The sequence below is a fragment of the Ictidomys tridecemlineatus genome, chromosome 4 (genome assembly GCF_052094955.1).
Source record: "Ictidomys tridecemlineatus isolate mIctTri1 chromosome 4, mIctTri1.hap1, whole genome shotgun sequence".
Taxonomy (NCBI): Eukaryota; Metazoa; Chordata; class Mammalia; order Rodentia; family Sciuridae; genus Ictidomys; species Ictidomys tridecemlineatus.
The window spans coordinates 167,406,683-167,422,538 of record NC_135480.1 but is presented as its reverse complement, the minus strand read 5'-3'; the positions used below and the strand labels follow the sequence as shown (position 1 = coordinate 167,422,538).

At 32.8% G+C, this 15,856-nt stretch overlaps 1 protein-coding gene and 1 non-coding gene across 2 annotated transcripts in view; one reads left to right on the top strand and one right to left on the bottom strand.

Annotated features, from left to right (window-relative positions):
• Ift74 (intraflagellar transport 74) overlaps window positions 1–15,856 on the bottom strand; it is a 71,732-nt gene that overhangs the window by 20,944 nt on the left and 34,932 nt on the right. The window contains exons 10-13 of the mRNA XM_005334189.5: window positions 14,081–14,143; window positions 10,615–10,758; window positions 9,216–9,256; window positions 6,244–6,323 (exon numbers count right to left, since the gene is read on the bottom strand). Of these exons, the coding sequence (XP_005334246.1) occupies window positions 6,244–6,323; window positions 9,216–9,256; window positions 10,615–10,758; window positions 14,081–14,143 (328 nt within the window). The remainder of the gene's footprint in view (window positions 1–6,243; window positions 6,324–9,215; window positions 9,257–10,614; window positions 10,759–14,080; window positions 14,144–15,856) is intronic.
• Window positions 13,923–13,995, top strand: Trnag-ccc (transfer RNA glycine (anticodon CCC)). The gene has a single exon. It is a non-coding gene; the product is annotated as a tRNA-Gly (tRNA).

Here is a 15,856-nt window from a genome sequence, read left to right as displayed (position 1 = left end):
AGAATTTGCATTTCTAAGAAGTTTCAGATGGTGCTGATTCTCCTGGTCAGAGATAATATGACCATTTAAATGAAAAATACCAAGTGTAGTCTAACTAATTTCCACATTGAACAATAATGATTTGTTCCTCATCTGATATATAGTGAGAATACAGAAAGTAGAAATGAGTAAATGCCATTTATTATCTCAGATACCAGAAGACAAAAGCTTTGAAATTAAAAGATTATTTTGTACATATTTAGAAAAAATACTAATGGAAAAATACTTTCTAATATAAGCTTAGAAAACTATCCAGAAAAAATTACTCAAGTTTCAGTCTATAAGCTAACAGCATTAACAACACTGTTAGCTAATATTTAGGATAACTTTTGAAATTGAGTCCTATTCTGAGTCACACACTCAGACACATATATCCTGCATTCAGCTAATCCTCATAATAAGCCTATAATGTAGGGACTATTATTATTTCCCTTTTAAAGATGAGAAAACTAAGGTAAAATTAGTTTAAACATTATGTCCAAGATTGAACAATAAAAAATAGCAATTTGAACCAAGATACTCTGGTTGCAGAAAAACACTAGTCTTCCTTAAATTTTTTTTTTTAATTTTACCTGATATAACCAATGAATAATAGCTCTTAACTGAGGTCTTAGAAATCTGAGTATAAAGAAGTATCTTACAAACTAAAGAAAAATATTACATTTTGTACTTTTACTACTCTTCAAAGATGCATGTAAATTATAATAAATACTTTCAGAATTTAGAAAAGTAATCCAATGTTTCTACCTTATGTGTACTTCCATTATGATCTATGTTTATCACATCATAACAGTTATACATTTATATGCCTGTGATGTTAATAATCTATGATAAGGGGGCTGGGGTTGTGGCTTAGAGGTAGAGCGCTCGCCTACCATGCATGAGGCACTAGGTTCGATCCTCAGCACTGGATCCTCAGCACTGCATAAAAATAAAATATTGTGTCCATGTATAACTAAAAAATAAATATTTTTTAAAAATTAATCTATGATAAGACTTAAAACTGAATCCATATTTGGAGTACTGGACTCTAAGAATGAAGAAATAGTTTTTTGTTGTTGTTGTTTTTTGTGAGTAACTGTGCTCAAAAACCCTCCTAGAGAGGTATGTGACTGTACTTTGTTAATTGTTCATCAATCCTAATCTGTGTGTACGGATTCTTAGAAAATTAGCCCCACCTTGTGGTTAATGGCAATACTTCACATTCAGGCTTTTAAGAACAGTCCAAATTTTCAAACTGGAGAAAAAATTAAAACATTTATATAGCTGGCACTGACAAGGAAACATGTTTATATACTGCTGCTGGTTGTATAAAATGGGTCAGCATTTTCTGAGTGGAAATTTGTAAAACCAAAATTATAAATACTATTCTATTCAAAATTTCACTTGTAGAAATTTATTCTCTACAAGTACTGCATAAGTAATAATAAGCATTAATATAGGATGTTTATTGCAGCATTTTTCTTGGAAATAGAAAAGCAGAAACAGTGTAAATGCCAATGTGGATACAGCAAATACTATACAAACATTACCATAATAGTGGCTAATGATTATCACAAGTGTTTCACATGCACTATAGGCGTTATTCTTAAGTCAGACTTCACAGCTCTAATATTAACACAATTATTCTTTACCACTTCCCAGAATAAGGTATATATACTTTCATAAAATAATGTGCATTAAACATAGTTAAATTAAAAGACTAAAGCTCAAAAGAACTATGCAATATTACTCCATTTAAAAAATTAAAATTTGTAAATGCATAGAAAAAAATGTAAAAGGCTAAACATCAAAGTATAAACAATGATTACCTCTGAGAACTCAGATAAGTGTGAAAAGAGAGATGATTTTTTATTTATATATACTTGAATTTTTTCCACATTAAATACCCATCAGATTCATTTTTTTAATCACAATTTTTAAAAATAAAAATAAGCTGAGTCTTTAAAATAACTTTAACAAGTTAAGAAAAATAATTTTTAGATTTTCCTTTTTGTTTGTTTATTTGAGATGGAGTCTCACTATATTTCCCAGCCTAGCCTCAAACACCTAGACTCAACCAATCTTTTTGCCTCAGCCTGCCTGGTAATAGGGACTATATGTGCTAGCCACAGCAAATGTTTTTAAAAGCCGGAAGGGGTGATTGAGGCTAATTGCACAGTCAAGGAAAGTACATGAAATGGTCATTTGGAACATAACGCTCTCTTCTCCTCCCTCTCTCTCTCTCTCTCTCTCACACACATACACACACACACACACACACACACACACACACACACACAAACTTGTTAAAAGCCAATAAAATGAAGCATATCCAATTACGTTTGGTAATTTCTTGGTAAAGATGGCAGATTGAACATGCATATCTAACACTGACCTCCTTCAAACTCCACTAAAACTATAGAAAAAATAATGTTTAAAAGTATAAACTCCTGCCAGGCACGCCTGTGATCCCAGCAGCTGGAAAGGCTGAGGCAGAAGGATCGTGAGTTCAAAGCCAGCCTCAGCAACTCAGTGAGGTCCTAGGCAATGCAGCAAGACCCTGTCTCTAAATAAAATACAAGAAAGGGCTGAGGATGTGGCTTAGTGGTGAAGAGCCCTGTGTTCAATCCCTGGTACCTGAATAAATAAATAAATAAATAAATAAATACTTCCAGCAACTCAGAAAAGAAAAAAAAAATTAGAAGATGGAAGTGAAGATGGAAGTAGTAACTAACTTAGCAGACTTTTGAAAATCTAATCGTAAACCCACATGAGTAAAGTTGAGAACCACCCTGCCTAAAGACTCAGCAATTCAACACAGTAGTAAAAACTAACCACTTATCATCTACATCCTAAAGAATGGATTATCAACAATCTTGAGTCGAAGAACTACTGAGAATGCAGATAATACAGATAAATGTCTACTGCTTTACTGGAAAACATGAACCCAAGATACAAATCCTCTAGAATGAATGTAATAAACTCTTTGTAGTTAAATCCTCTTTGGGGAAGAGTACATACTTGCATCATCTTAAAATGAGGGGGCCCAAAGAAGTAACTAGAGCTCAATTTTCACCTTTAATTCAATTTAAAACTCTTTCTCTGCTAAAATGTGGGTTATTTAGTTCATTTCAGAAACATTTATTTAGTGTTTACTTTTTCAGATGCTGTATTGATGATAGAGACTACCAAAGTCTTGAGGACTTTTAAAAGGGAAGCAATTTAGAGAGACCTTATCTCAAAATAAAAAATAAAAAAGGCTGGGGATGTTGCTTAGTGGTTAAATAACTCTGGGTTTAATCTCTGGTACCAAAAAAAAAAAAAAAAAGAAAAAAAAAACAAGGAGGACAAACACATGAATAGATATTTGCAATATAAAGTGATCAATACAGTGATATGTTCAAGAACAAACATGATTTAAAAACTTGGAGGATGGTCATTCAGTCCTACTCAGAAAAAAGTCAGGGAAGGAAGTTAAAAGTTATGCTGGATGAGAGGATACCTAAGCTTAAAGGTCTTAAAGGATGAAAATTTAATCAGCTTAAAAAAAAAAAAAAAAAACAGGAAAAAGAACATTCAAGATAAAAAAAACAAATAGTAGCCGCAAAGGATTAGAGCATGAAATAGTTTGCTACATGGTTTCTAAATGTAAATTGTTAACACAAAGTGTGAAGATGATGAGAGGTGGAAGGGAAGGTCAATGACATAGAGTCTAGATTACAAAGGGACAAGTACGACATGCAAAAATTCTTTAATGTTATTTTATATATCACTGGCAAACTACTGTTAAACAGAAGAATGACACAGAATCATATTTTACATAAATCACTCTGGCAATATTATGGTGAAAGAATCTGAGAGGGGGCAAGACTGGAGGTGGGGTGACCAGTTAGGAGGCTACTACAATAGTTCAGGCAGGAAATAATGAGGTCCTGAACTAACAAGTAACCTTCTAACAAGTAACCATCTAATAAACCCCCCTGTGCTGTTAAACCAATAATCTAAGATGATTACAATACAGCAGAACAAAAAAAGAATGCACTGATATATATATATATACACACACACATATGTATATATCACATATATACATGAATATATACATAACATATATATTTAACAGATATAAATGCTTTTTGCCACCATTACATAGAATTAGATCCTTTTTCTGCCTTAAAAAAAAAGGACAAAGATTAGAAAACAAAAAGAGAAATAGAAGCTAAAATCCAAAGCATTCTGCACTTTCTCTCAGAACTAGCAACTAATAATACATTGTTACTCCCACCACCCAAGATATTTTAGTGAAAAAACTTAGGAAGAGGAAAATTTAGAACATATCATGAAGCATCAAAAATCAAGAACATTATAAGATTTTTCAGAATAATTTTGAATATATTAATAAAGAAAATCAAGAATACTAGTCTATATAAATAAAAGCAATGAAATTATTCAGTAAAGAAAATAGTATGGTCTAAAGATATAATATTTTAGATAAGATAGGAAGAATAAGTTCTGGATATATATTATACAATATGATTACTATCAATTAATAACAATGTAGTATATTCTTGATGATCACTAATAAGAGTGGATTTTGAATATTACTACCAAAAAATAAATGTGAGGTAAAGCATATATTAATGTTTATTGAGCCATTTTACAATGTATACATATTTGAAAATGTTATGCTATATGCAATAGTTTTTGTTAATAAAAACAAATTATTAAAAATAAATTCTTAACAATTTATTGTGAGTCTATCTTGCTATATGTGACTTTTAACATATATAAGACCTGGTGGGATAGAATAATTATATTCATTTTTCATGAGAAAACCACATTTGGGCAAATTCACTTACCTAATAATGAAGTTTTAATGTCTATCTGCTTTTAGATGCCTTATTGAAAGCCACACACAGCTATATAAAAATTAAACTATTTAAATCTAAGAACATTTTTATTTCACAAATACAACACTTCAAGTCAGAAGGTCAAAGCTTAGATTTAGGCAATGGAACTATGACTTTGGAGTCAGAGACCTTGGTTTAAATCTACACTTTATTCCTTACTAAAAAACAAAACTTTTTGAGCTTCAACATGTATAAAATGGCTTAACAAGGCTTCACAACTTTCTTGGAAAGATGACAAAGTGACTATCCCAGGTAAGCAGTAGTAGGTAATGATATTATTTACAAATCAACTAAAGCATAATAAAATTTACATGCCACTTTAAAAATCAAAGTTAATGGGCTGGGATTGTGGCTCAGCGGTAGGATGCTCGCCTAGCAGGTTGGATCCTCAGAACCACATTAAAAAATAAATAAAAGCACTATGTTGTGTCCATCTACACCTAAAAAAATAAATAAAATTTAAAAAAAAAATCAAAGTTAAAAAAAATTAAAACAGATCACTCTTTCCTTGCTATGTTTCTTTAGCCATAATAATTACATGTGCACATTTTATACCATGAGGTGGGCAAGATTATCCTGATCTTTCCCTCACTGACTTATAAGAATATACAATCAATCAATGATAAACTGAGAGAATATTACCTAGTTTGCAGTTAATGTGCCACAGGAAACCCACCTTTCTCTCCTTTATTAGAAAGTAGCTGGCCAGGAAACTATAATGCTCAACTTCTTCCTCTATCCAAACATACCACTATAGTTTCCAAACCCCCACCACAGAATTTCCACGTTTAGACCCTAAGCTTCCTTAGCTGTTCAGATCCCTGTGCTGTTTCTTTAAATCCCACTGTAGGAGAAAGTTGGATGAAAAAGAGGATAATCAGTGCCTGCCACCTCATACATGAAACTGGCTGGGAAATTAATTTTTCTTGATTATTTGTGATAGCTGTGTCTTGATTCTCAACTCCTCAAACTCTATCAATTTCCTTAATATTGGACCACACTGAGGAAGTAAAACTTAGGAATCTACAATTATTTTACTTCTTTAAAAACCTGCTTTGTAAAACACTGAATAAATTCTTACTAATATGCAAACATGAGGTTATTACAAATTTTTGAACAATTCAAATAATTGCTTTAATGTTACTCATAATATTCAGCAGCATATAATTTAGTAAAATTAAAATATAAAGAATTAAATAATAAATCCAAGGTAGTTAAATTATTGCTGAGATTCCAGATAATGCTATATTAATACTACTATAAAGCTATTAATCTACATCATAAAAATGTAAAAGTACACTAGAAACATTACCTTGGTGTTCCTCTAAATCCATATCAAGTTGTCTAATTTCTTCAGTAAATTGATTTGTTTTTTCTTTTATATCTGTTAACCTGTTGAAAATATTATTTAATATATTTATGAAGATAATAGGATGCTCAGTTAAAAAAAAAGATGTTAGGACATCTTTTCTAAGTTGCATAATATCTAGAAATAATATACCCTATTCTGAAGATAATACTATAAGCATAAAGAGAAAATCTTTTCTAGACCCGTTTTCATGATTCCTATTTAGAGCACAAGTAAATTCTGAAAACACTAGGTTGCCAGGCTACAAGAATAAACTGTTCCTTTTAAGCTTGACTTGCGTATTAGGAAAGTAGAAAATAGTTAGCAGCCTTATTTTTGTAGGTTTGTAAAAAGTAAACTATAGTGGCACCCAGAAAGGGAATATTTACTCATGGTCAACATTATACAGGTCAAGCCAAAAGCAGTGGCTCACACCTGTAATCCCAGTAGCTAGAGATGCTGAGACAAGAGGGTTGCAAGTTCATAACTGGCCTCAACAAAAAGTGAGGCACTAAGAAACTCAGTGAGCCCCTTTCTCTAAATAAAATACAAAATAGAGCTGGGGATGTGGTTCAGTGGTTGAGTGCCCCTGAGTTCAATCCCTGGTACTAAAAAAAAAAAAAAAAAAGAAAAAAAAAAGATTATACAAGTGAAAATGATGACAAAAATGTTGACTTTGTAGTAAGTATTACTACAAAGCTAACAGTACTCATGTCATACTAGAATAAGAATAGACATACATATCAATGTATTAAAATTGTAAGTTCAGAAATAAGATCATATGTGTGTATACAGACAAATGATTTAGGACTAGAGTGCCAAGAAAAATAAATAGGGAAACAATGGTATTTTCAACAAATATTTAGTTATCCCAGCACTATGCACAAAAGAATAAAATTGTACTGCTATCTCACATCATATATAATAATTAACAAAAAACAGATCAGAGATTTAAATGTAAGAGTCAAACTGTAAAACTCTTATTAAAAGAAAGCTTAGGCACAAATCTTCATGACCTTGACATTGGTTTCTCAGACATGACACCAAGGGCTAGGGATGTGACTCAGTGGTAGAGTGCTTGCTTAGAATATGTGAGGCCCTGGGTCTGATATCCAGTAATACACACACACACACACACACACACACACACACACACACACACACACACACACACACCTCTAAAAACATAAGCAATAAGAGAAAAAAACATTTAGGGAGACATTATCAAAATTGAAAACTTCTGTGTTTCCAAGGACACGAATAAAGGAGGAAAATGATGACCCACAGAATGAGAGAAAATTTTTGCAAAGCGTATATCTGATAATAGTCTTGTATTTAGAACATGAAGAACTCTTACAATGTAATAATAATAAAACCCCTATTTTAAAAACAGGCAAGGAGTTCAATAAATATTTCTCTAAAGAAGACATACACATGGTCAATATACACATAAAATGAAGCTCAACATCATTAACCATCAGGGAAATGCGATTCAAAACCATAACAAGACACCACTTTATACCTATTAGGATGACTAGAATAAAAAAAGACAGATAATACAAAGTAATGGTAAGGATGTAGAGATACTGGAACACTCATAAGCTACAGGTAGAAATACAAAATGGCATAGTTGCATGACATCCCAAGCTTTCGTCTTCTGCAATCATTTGATCCTAATGGACTCCAACTCATCATGTTAAACAGAATACCACATGAAACAACAATTCTATTTCTGGATACACACTCAAGAGAAATAAACACGTATGTCCACACAAAAACTAGCACATGACTGTTCATACCAACATGATTCAAAATAGCCTCAAACTGGAAACAAGCCAAACATCCATTACCTGATGAATGGATCAATAAATTATGGTATATGCATACCATGGAATATTATTTTAAAATAAAAAGAAATGAAATACTGAAATATGCTACAACAGAGATGAACCCTCAAATCATTATCTTAAGTCAACAGATCCAGTCACATAGGACAATTTACATACGATTTCTCTTATATGCAATGTTCAGGATAGGCAAATCTATGAAGACATAAAGGAGATGACTGGTTCTAGAGCTGGGAAAGGGGCAAGAGAGGTGATGGTTAAAAGCTGTGGAACCAACCTAGATGCCCTTCAATAGATGAATAAATAAACTGTGTGTATATGTGTGTGTGTGTGTGTACTCAGCTCTAGAACCAGTCATCTATTTTATATACACACACACACACACACACACACACACACACACACAATGAAATACTACTCAGCCTTGAAGAAGAATGAAATTATGGCATTTGCAGGTAAATGGATTGAGCTGGAGAGTATCATGCTAAGTGAAGTAAGCCAATCCCAAAAAACCAAAGGGCAAATGTTTTCTCTGATAAGTGGATGCTGATCCATAATGGGGTGGGGGGCAGCAAGGGAAGAATGGAGAAACTTTGGATTGGGCGGAGGGGAGGGAGAAGAGAAGAATGGGTGTGGGAGTGGGAAAGATGGTGGAATTACATGGATATTATTACTCTATGTATGGGTATGACTGTAAGAATGGTGTGACTCTACATCATATACAACCACAGAAATGAAAAGTTGTTCTCCATTTGTATATAAAAAAAAGCTGTGAGGTTTTATTCAGGTGACTGAATTGTTCTAAAACTGGGTTCTGGTTACTCAACTCTATAAATATACTAAAAAATTCTGAATTTTATACTCTAAATATGTGAAATATATTAATTATATCTTAATACAACTGTTTATAAAAAGCACTTATACTATTCAATGGCTCTAAATTAAACACTCAAATACTCAAAGAATAAAACTGCAAGCTGCATCAGTATCCTCAATGTAAACCATACGAAAAATACCTAAAACAATATGTACTCTTGTACTTTTAGAATGTAATTTAGGAGATGAGAAATGAACATAAAATGTACTTACTGTCTCTCCATGCTGGCTATTTCCTGATTATCTTCTTTAACCTATATAGGCATAAAAAGAAAATAGTATTTAAAGAATAAGTTATTATTAGACTTCCTTAAGGAGAATTTCCTTCTAGGGTATGTTGTATTAAAATGTCAAATCTAGTATTTTCCTTGAAATCTATTATTTAGAATTCTACCTTTGAAGGTATATAGAACATCACTAAGGAATTATTCAGATTCCAGCCTGAGTAAAAACTGAAATACACAATTGTATCCACAAGGCACCATCAGATTCATATCTCTTCAGACCTGGATCAATTAGCTGATATAAGTATCTAGAATTTGAGACCTTCCCATACCCTAGGATAGGGTTGCCAGATTTTTTACAAGCCCTGTTAAAACAGAATTTCAGATAAACAATGAATAACTTTTAGGGTACATGTGCACAATGTAATATTTGGAATATACTTACCTCAAAAATATCTTTCTCCATATATATATATATATCTACCTATCTAGATACATATATATGAATTTTTGATGGCTTGTATAAAATTCAAATTAATTAGCCATTCAGTCTTTTACTTGGCAATCCTAGCCCAAGATTACTCTCTCCTTCATTGCTTCCACCGACTTCTTCATAAGAAACTTCAGGAGTTCTAAATTTTAATACATTTCATAAGATTATAAAAAACCCACTGCATTCCAAATCCACTGGGCTCAAACCTAGACTACAAAGGAGTTCCTGACTAGAGCTATGCTCAAATATATATTCTAGTCTCCCAAGGACCCTAGAGTTAGGGTATCTCAGGATAAATATGCTAATTATAACTTATAACTAAAAGTTAGCCTTGAGGTACAAAGCAAGCCACTAAGTACATGTGACATGATTCTATGACATATAATTTCATAAGACATCTTAATTCTATTTCCTTCATGGAGACACTTATACTAACAACTACCAAAAGTCATTAGACTTGGGGTATTTCATTTCTAAATGAAAGGCCTAAAACAAATAATGGAATACATCATATCTTCAATAAGATTATATAACTATTTAATCATCAATAAAGAAGAGTTTTGATGTTTCCAAGTTAAGGATCCAAATATGAAATGGCCAAAATATGCAAAATGGCCATATAAAATAAGAATTTTACCAAAAAAAAAAAACAAAGTAAAAAAAAAAAGTTCATGTGAGAACATGATTTTTCTCTAAATTTTCTTAATCAAGTATTTCATATTTAGGTGAAATTAACTTTTCACTATTGTTTTTACACAATAAACTTGTACCCACAAGGCACCATCAGATTTTCTAGTGCTTATTGGTTTTATTGTGCATGTCCCTTAAATAAAACAAATCAACACATTTAATAAAACTCAAACTATTAAATTAAGTATAGTTTTTTTTTTTTAACCTGCTTAAGTAATCGCTCTCTCTCTTCCATTGGAGATCCCATGCTTTTGTCTTCTGCAATCATTTGATCACGATGGGACTCTAACTCATAAAGTTTTTCGTGCAGCAATACAGCCTCCTGTTTTACCTGGGAGTGTGCTATTTCCTAAGGAAAACAAAAGGGGAAATTTAATTAGGGTCTTTGTAGGTTTAGATGAGGTCATTAAAGCCTAATCCAATATGACCGGTGTCCTTATAAGAGAAGAGACCACAGAGACACACAGTGAGAATGCCATTGATAGATAGTATAGGCAGAGACAGAGTGAGGCAGCTGGCAGCTTTGCAAAGAATGCCAATGACTGATGGCCACCGCCAGAAGCTAGGATAAAGCAAGGAAGAATTCTATCCAGTTTCAATGGAAATATATCTCTGAAGATACCTTGATTTCAGACTTCTAGCTTCTAGACTCTGAAAAAAAGTTTTTTGTTCCTTTAGGCCACCCAGTTTGTGACCCTTTGTTATGGCAGCACTAAGAAATTAATACATGAAAGTAGAATAGATATTATCTATTCACTATTATTCTACTGCTCACAATGAGAAAATAAGAATGAGATAAAATTTTTATTGGATAACAAAAAGAGCTAGGAATAATGGTAGTGACAGTGATGATTAATTGACATTTGAACCTATTATTTCTTGAGCATTTGTTACTGCCAAGCACTGTACTCCATGTACTTTATATGCTATCTCTAATACTGAAGCATTGTTCTAGAAGGTAGAGTTATTACTATCATCTCCATCTGACAGATGAAGAAACTGGGGATATGAGGTCTAAATAATTTTCCGAGTTAACAGAGATACAAATGGTTATATTGATATTTGAAACCAAACCCACAGCATAAATGAAAACAAATTCTTTTAAAATATGTTTTTAGTTGTCGATGGATCTTTACTTTGCTTTTATTTTTATGTGATGCTGAGAATTGAACCCAGTGCCTCATGCATGCTAGGCAAATGCTCTACCACTGAGCTGCAACCCCAGCCCCAAATTCTTTGTTTTTCCTCCTCCATTTATTTATATTTTCTAGTGCTAGAAATCAAACCAAAGGCACCAAGGCCTGATATATGCTAGGCAAGTGTCCTAGCACTAAGCAACAATCCTAGCCGCATGACCAAATTCTTAAGAGGGAAAACCTCTTTTTGAGGTATTCTTTTTCTTAATAATCTCTCTTTCCTTTTGCCTAACAATACGATACACTTGTTCAAACTCTATGTTGCTAAAACTGTTCTTGAAGACTCAAGCTTATTTTGACACTTGTTTTTTCTTAAATATCCCTGTGAACTAAGTATGAGAATACAGAGTAGAGAACACAAATTAGATATTAAATAAACACTAGTCAACTGACAGTTATCTGACATGTTTTTTTGAACAACAAAACCAGAATAAACAAATAAAAATAAAAGAATTCTGGCAGAAGTTAAGTAGAAACAGTGACCTGTGTTTTCTTGATTTGAGAATATGGTTAATGTTTCAAAACTTATTTTAGGCATGTATGTACACTGCCAAAGAATAGTGGCATCAATTAAAAAAAATACAACTAAACTAAGGTTAGAGCTCATGGTTTTTTCTACGGAAACTAAATTTGTCAAGTGAAATGACACTTTCACTCTCCAATCCACTTCAAAAGGCAATGAGAAATTCTTCATGCCAACTATATTAATATAAAATGTAGTTCTTCTTCCTTAAAGCATATTTCCATTAGCACAGAAATCCAAGGAAAAAATTCTATGTACATAAATGTGGACATCTAGACAGAAAAATTAACTCACTATTTTTAGACAGCACATTCTAAAAAAAAAAGAATTATAAATTACTCATGCTTTTTTTTTTTTTTTTTTTTACAAGGGAGAAGTCAAACTACAACTTACCAAACTAACTACAGTGGGTTACTAATCCTATTATCATATTTCTCTCAGTCTGTAAAGGCAAGCAAAACAGTATACCGAACTGAACTTTGAGGTACAGACAGTAAGTACACTGAACTGCCACAGATATGAAATAGTAATTCATAGAAAAAAAATTCCACCAGCTAACAAATATATAAACAGAGACTCAACTTCATGTATAAATACATGAAAATTAAGACAAAGTAGTAGTTAGATGTGGTGATGCCCACCTGTAGTCTCAACTATTAGGAAGGCTGAAGTGGAAGAACTGTTTCAGCCCAACAGTTTAAGATCACCCTGGGCAACTCAGCAAGACCTCATCTTAAAAACAAAAACAAACAAACAAAAACAGACCAATAAACTGAAAAGTTGTATAATCCTTGCTGTTAATGAATGTAGGAGAAAATAAACTCTCAGAAGTTACTCTAGGAGTAAAACTTGGAGCAATATTTTGAGAAGTAATTTGGCAATCTCACAACATTTTAGAAGTGTATTCTTTTTGGTTCACTGTCAGAAATTAATCTTATGATTTGTAACTTTGCATAAAATATGCTTTCACTGGAGCATCATTGAGTGTTTCAGAAAATGACAACTAAATTATTCATCTACAATACTGTAATCATGATTCAACATAATACCATACATTAAAATAAGGGAAATCTCTAAAATTATACAAAATGGACATTCCATAGATGATGTTGGGCTGTAGATGAAGCTCAGCTGTAGAGCACTCAACTAGCATTCACTTGCCCATGTGATGCTGGGTTCAATCTCGGACCCCCCCCTCCCCCACCACACAAATAGATGACGATGTTAAGGTGAAAAAATAAAAACCTCAGATAGCATATGAGCATTTCAGGTATGATCCCATTTGAAGTTTTCCACAACTTTAAAACCAAGATAGAATTATAGGATTGTTGTGAAGATTAAATGATCTTCCTAGTGATATGTGTTAAGAGCTCAAAAATAACAAAGGAAGCACTCAATAAATATCAGTTCTGTCTAGAGAGAGGGACAAGAAAGACATTTTTGCTTTCATCTTTTTTGATTTTTTAAATTATAAACATGCTTCGTGAATTGAAAATTGCTTTAGATAAACAAGAAAACACAGCTTTTTACATCCTGAAAGTAATTAACTAATCCCTCTCCCTTTCCATTTGTTTGTAAGTCTCTTATGCATATATTTAACTCACTATTATATTTTTGCATTTCCCAACAGAACAGAATAATTTGTTTTGTATACGATAGATAGATAAAACTAATTTCTTATCCAACCAAAATCTTTGTGGTATACAATGGAAGGAAAAATTACTGAACTACTGTTACTGTTAGTAAACTGATAAATAAATATCTACATACTTTATAAGTTCCATTAAGGAGGCTGGGGATATAGCTCAGTTGGTAGAGTGCTTGCCTCCCACGCACAAGGCCCTGGGTTCAATCCCCAGCACCACTAAATAAATAAATAAATAAATAAATAACAATCAGCTAGATTATCTTTTGTAATTAAGTTAAGTACTCTTATTTGATTTTATACTTACAGTTTCCATGCTCTCTTTTTTCATGTTCAGTGAATCTAGTTGTTGCTGAAGTGTATCTAATTCCTAAGAAGGGGGAAGAAAAGGCAAGTAGAAATTACAATAAGAATTTCTATTTCATTTTCATTCAAATTTACACAGTAAATTTTGTAAATATCTTCAATTGATATCTTGTATATTGACTAGAATTTATTAACATTTCAATATTTCTATTTTTTACTGATTCCTTTAAAAACTTTGCCATATACCTTCAAAAAAAATTTGTAAGCTTGTCAAATGTGGCTAGATCTTTTCATGATGAATCATTATGGTGTTCTGATAATTTTAAATATCAGAAGCTTTAAAATTAATGATGTCATTGCTTAAAATTCTTTTTTTTTTTTTTTTTGGTCCTCACAGCAGGAATTTTACTTGGGGTGTCAGAACTTCTCCAACCACTGGGGTCTTGGCAGTCCCTGACCACTGCCTGTTCACAGGCTGAACCAGCTAGGAATACTGCCTTGCCAGGGGTTGCTACTCATTTTTAACCACATTTTTAAAAATCTTTTGCTCATATCCTATGATAAGATTCTTGTTATGGTTGGATGTGAGATATTCCCCAAAACCTCATGTGTGAGACAATGCAAGAAGGTTCAGAGGAGAAATGATTGGGTAGTGAGAGTCTTAATCCAATCAGTGAATTAATCCCCTGATAGGGATTAACTGAGTCATAACTGGCGTGGTAGGGTGTGGCTGGAGGTGGGAATTGGGGGTATGGCTTTGGGGTACATATATTTGTATTTTGAGAGTGGAGTCTCTGCTCTTTGATTATTAAGTGAGCTGCTTCCCTCCCCGCTCCAGCCCTGAGGAATGGCGCCTGCTACATATGGATTAAGACTTCAGAAACCAGGAGCTGCAAATAAATGTTTTCTCCTCTGCAATTGTGTTGGTGGGTCCTTTAGTCACAGCAGATAAAAAGCTAAAAAAATCCTTAAACTGATTATTCATTATAACCCTCAGAAAAATTAAGTATACCTTGGTCCTAACAAAGTATTTGGTAACTATTGTGTCATATCTGTAATATTTCTACAATATTTTTCTTCAAAGCTTCATTTTATCTTTTTATTTTATTTTTGGTGCTAAGGATTGAACCCAAGGCCTTATGCATGCAAGGCAAGCACTCTATCAACTGAGCTAATATCTCCAGCCCCACTTCATTGTATCTTATAAATTTTGTCTAAAGTAAAAGTTTAAACTAAAAGGTCACTGAAGGAAATATCTGAGAAACTAAACAGTCACTATGGGCATTTACAGGGCCTAAGTCTTGCTAACATTTTTAAGGAGCAGCTAGATATGAAAGGCACCATCATAACTGAACAATGTATTATCAATGACCCCTCAGCAGCCACCTAAATTGTTACTTAACTAACATGATTAGGGAACAATAACCATTCAAACTGAGGACATAACAGGTGAAAGAGTTGCTGTTTATTAGACAGGAAGAAAAAGAAAGCTAATATCCATATGATGGCTCCTTTAGTTCATGAGGTCTTTTAAAGTTCTCATTAAAAATTCATAAAAATGCAAGCATTTTCATGTATCTTTATGATATATAAAAATGAAGAATGGGGGCTGGGGATGTGGCTCAAGCGGTAGCGCGCTCGCCTGGCATGCGTGCGGCCCGGGTTCGATCCTCAGCACCACATACCAACAAAGATGTTGTGTCCGCCGAGAACTAAAAAATAAAACATTAAAAATTCTCTCTCTCTCTCTCTCTCTCTCTCTCTCTCTCTCTCTCTC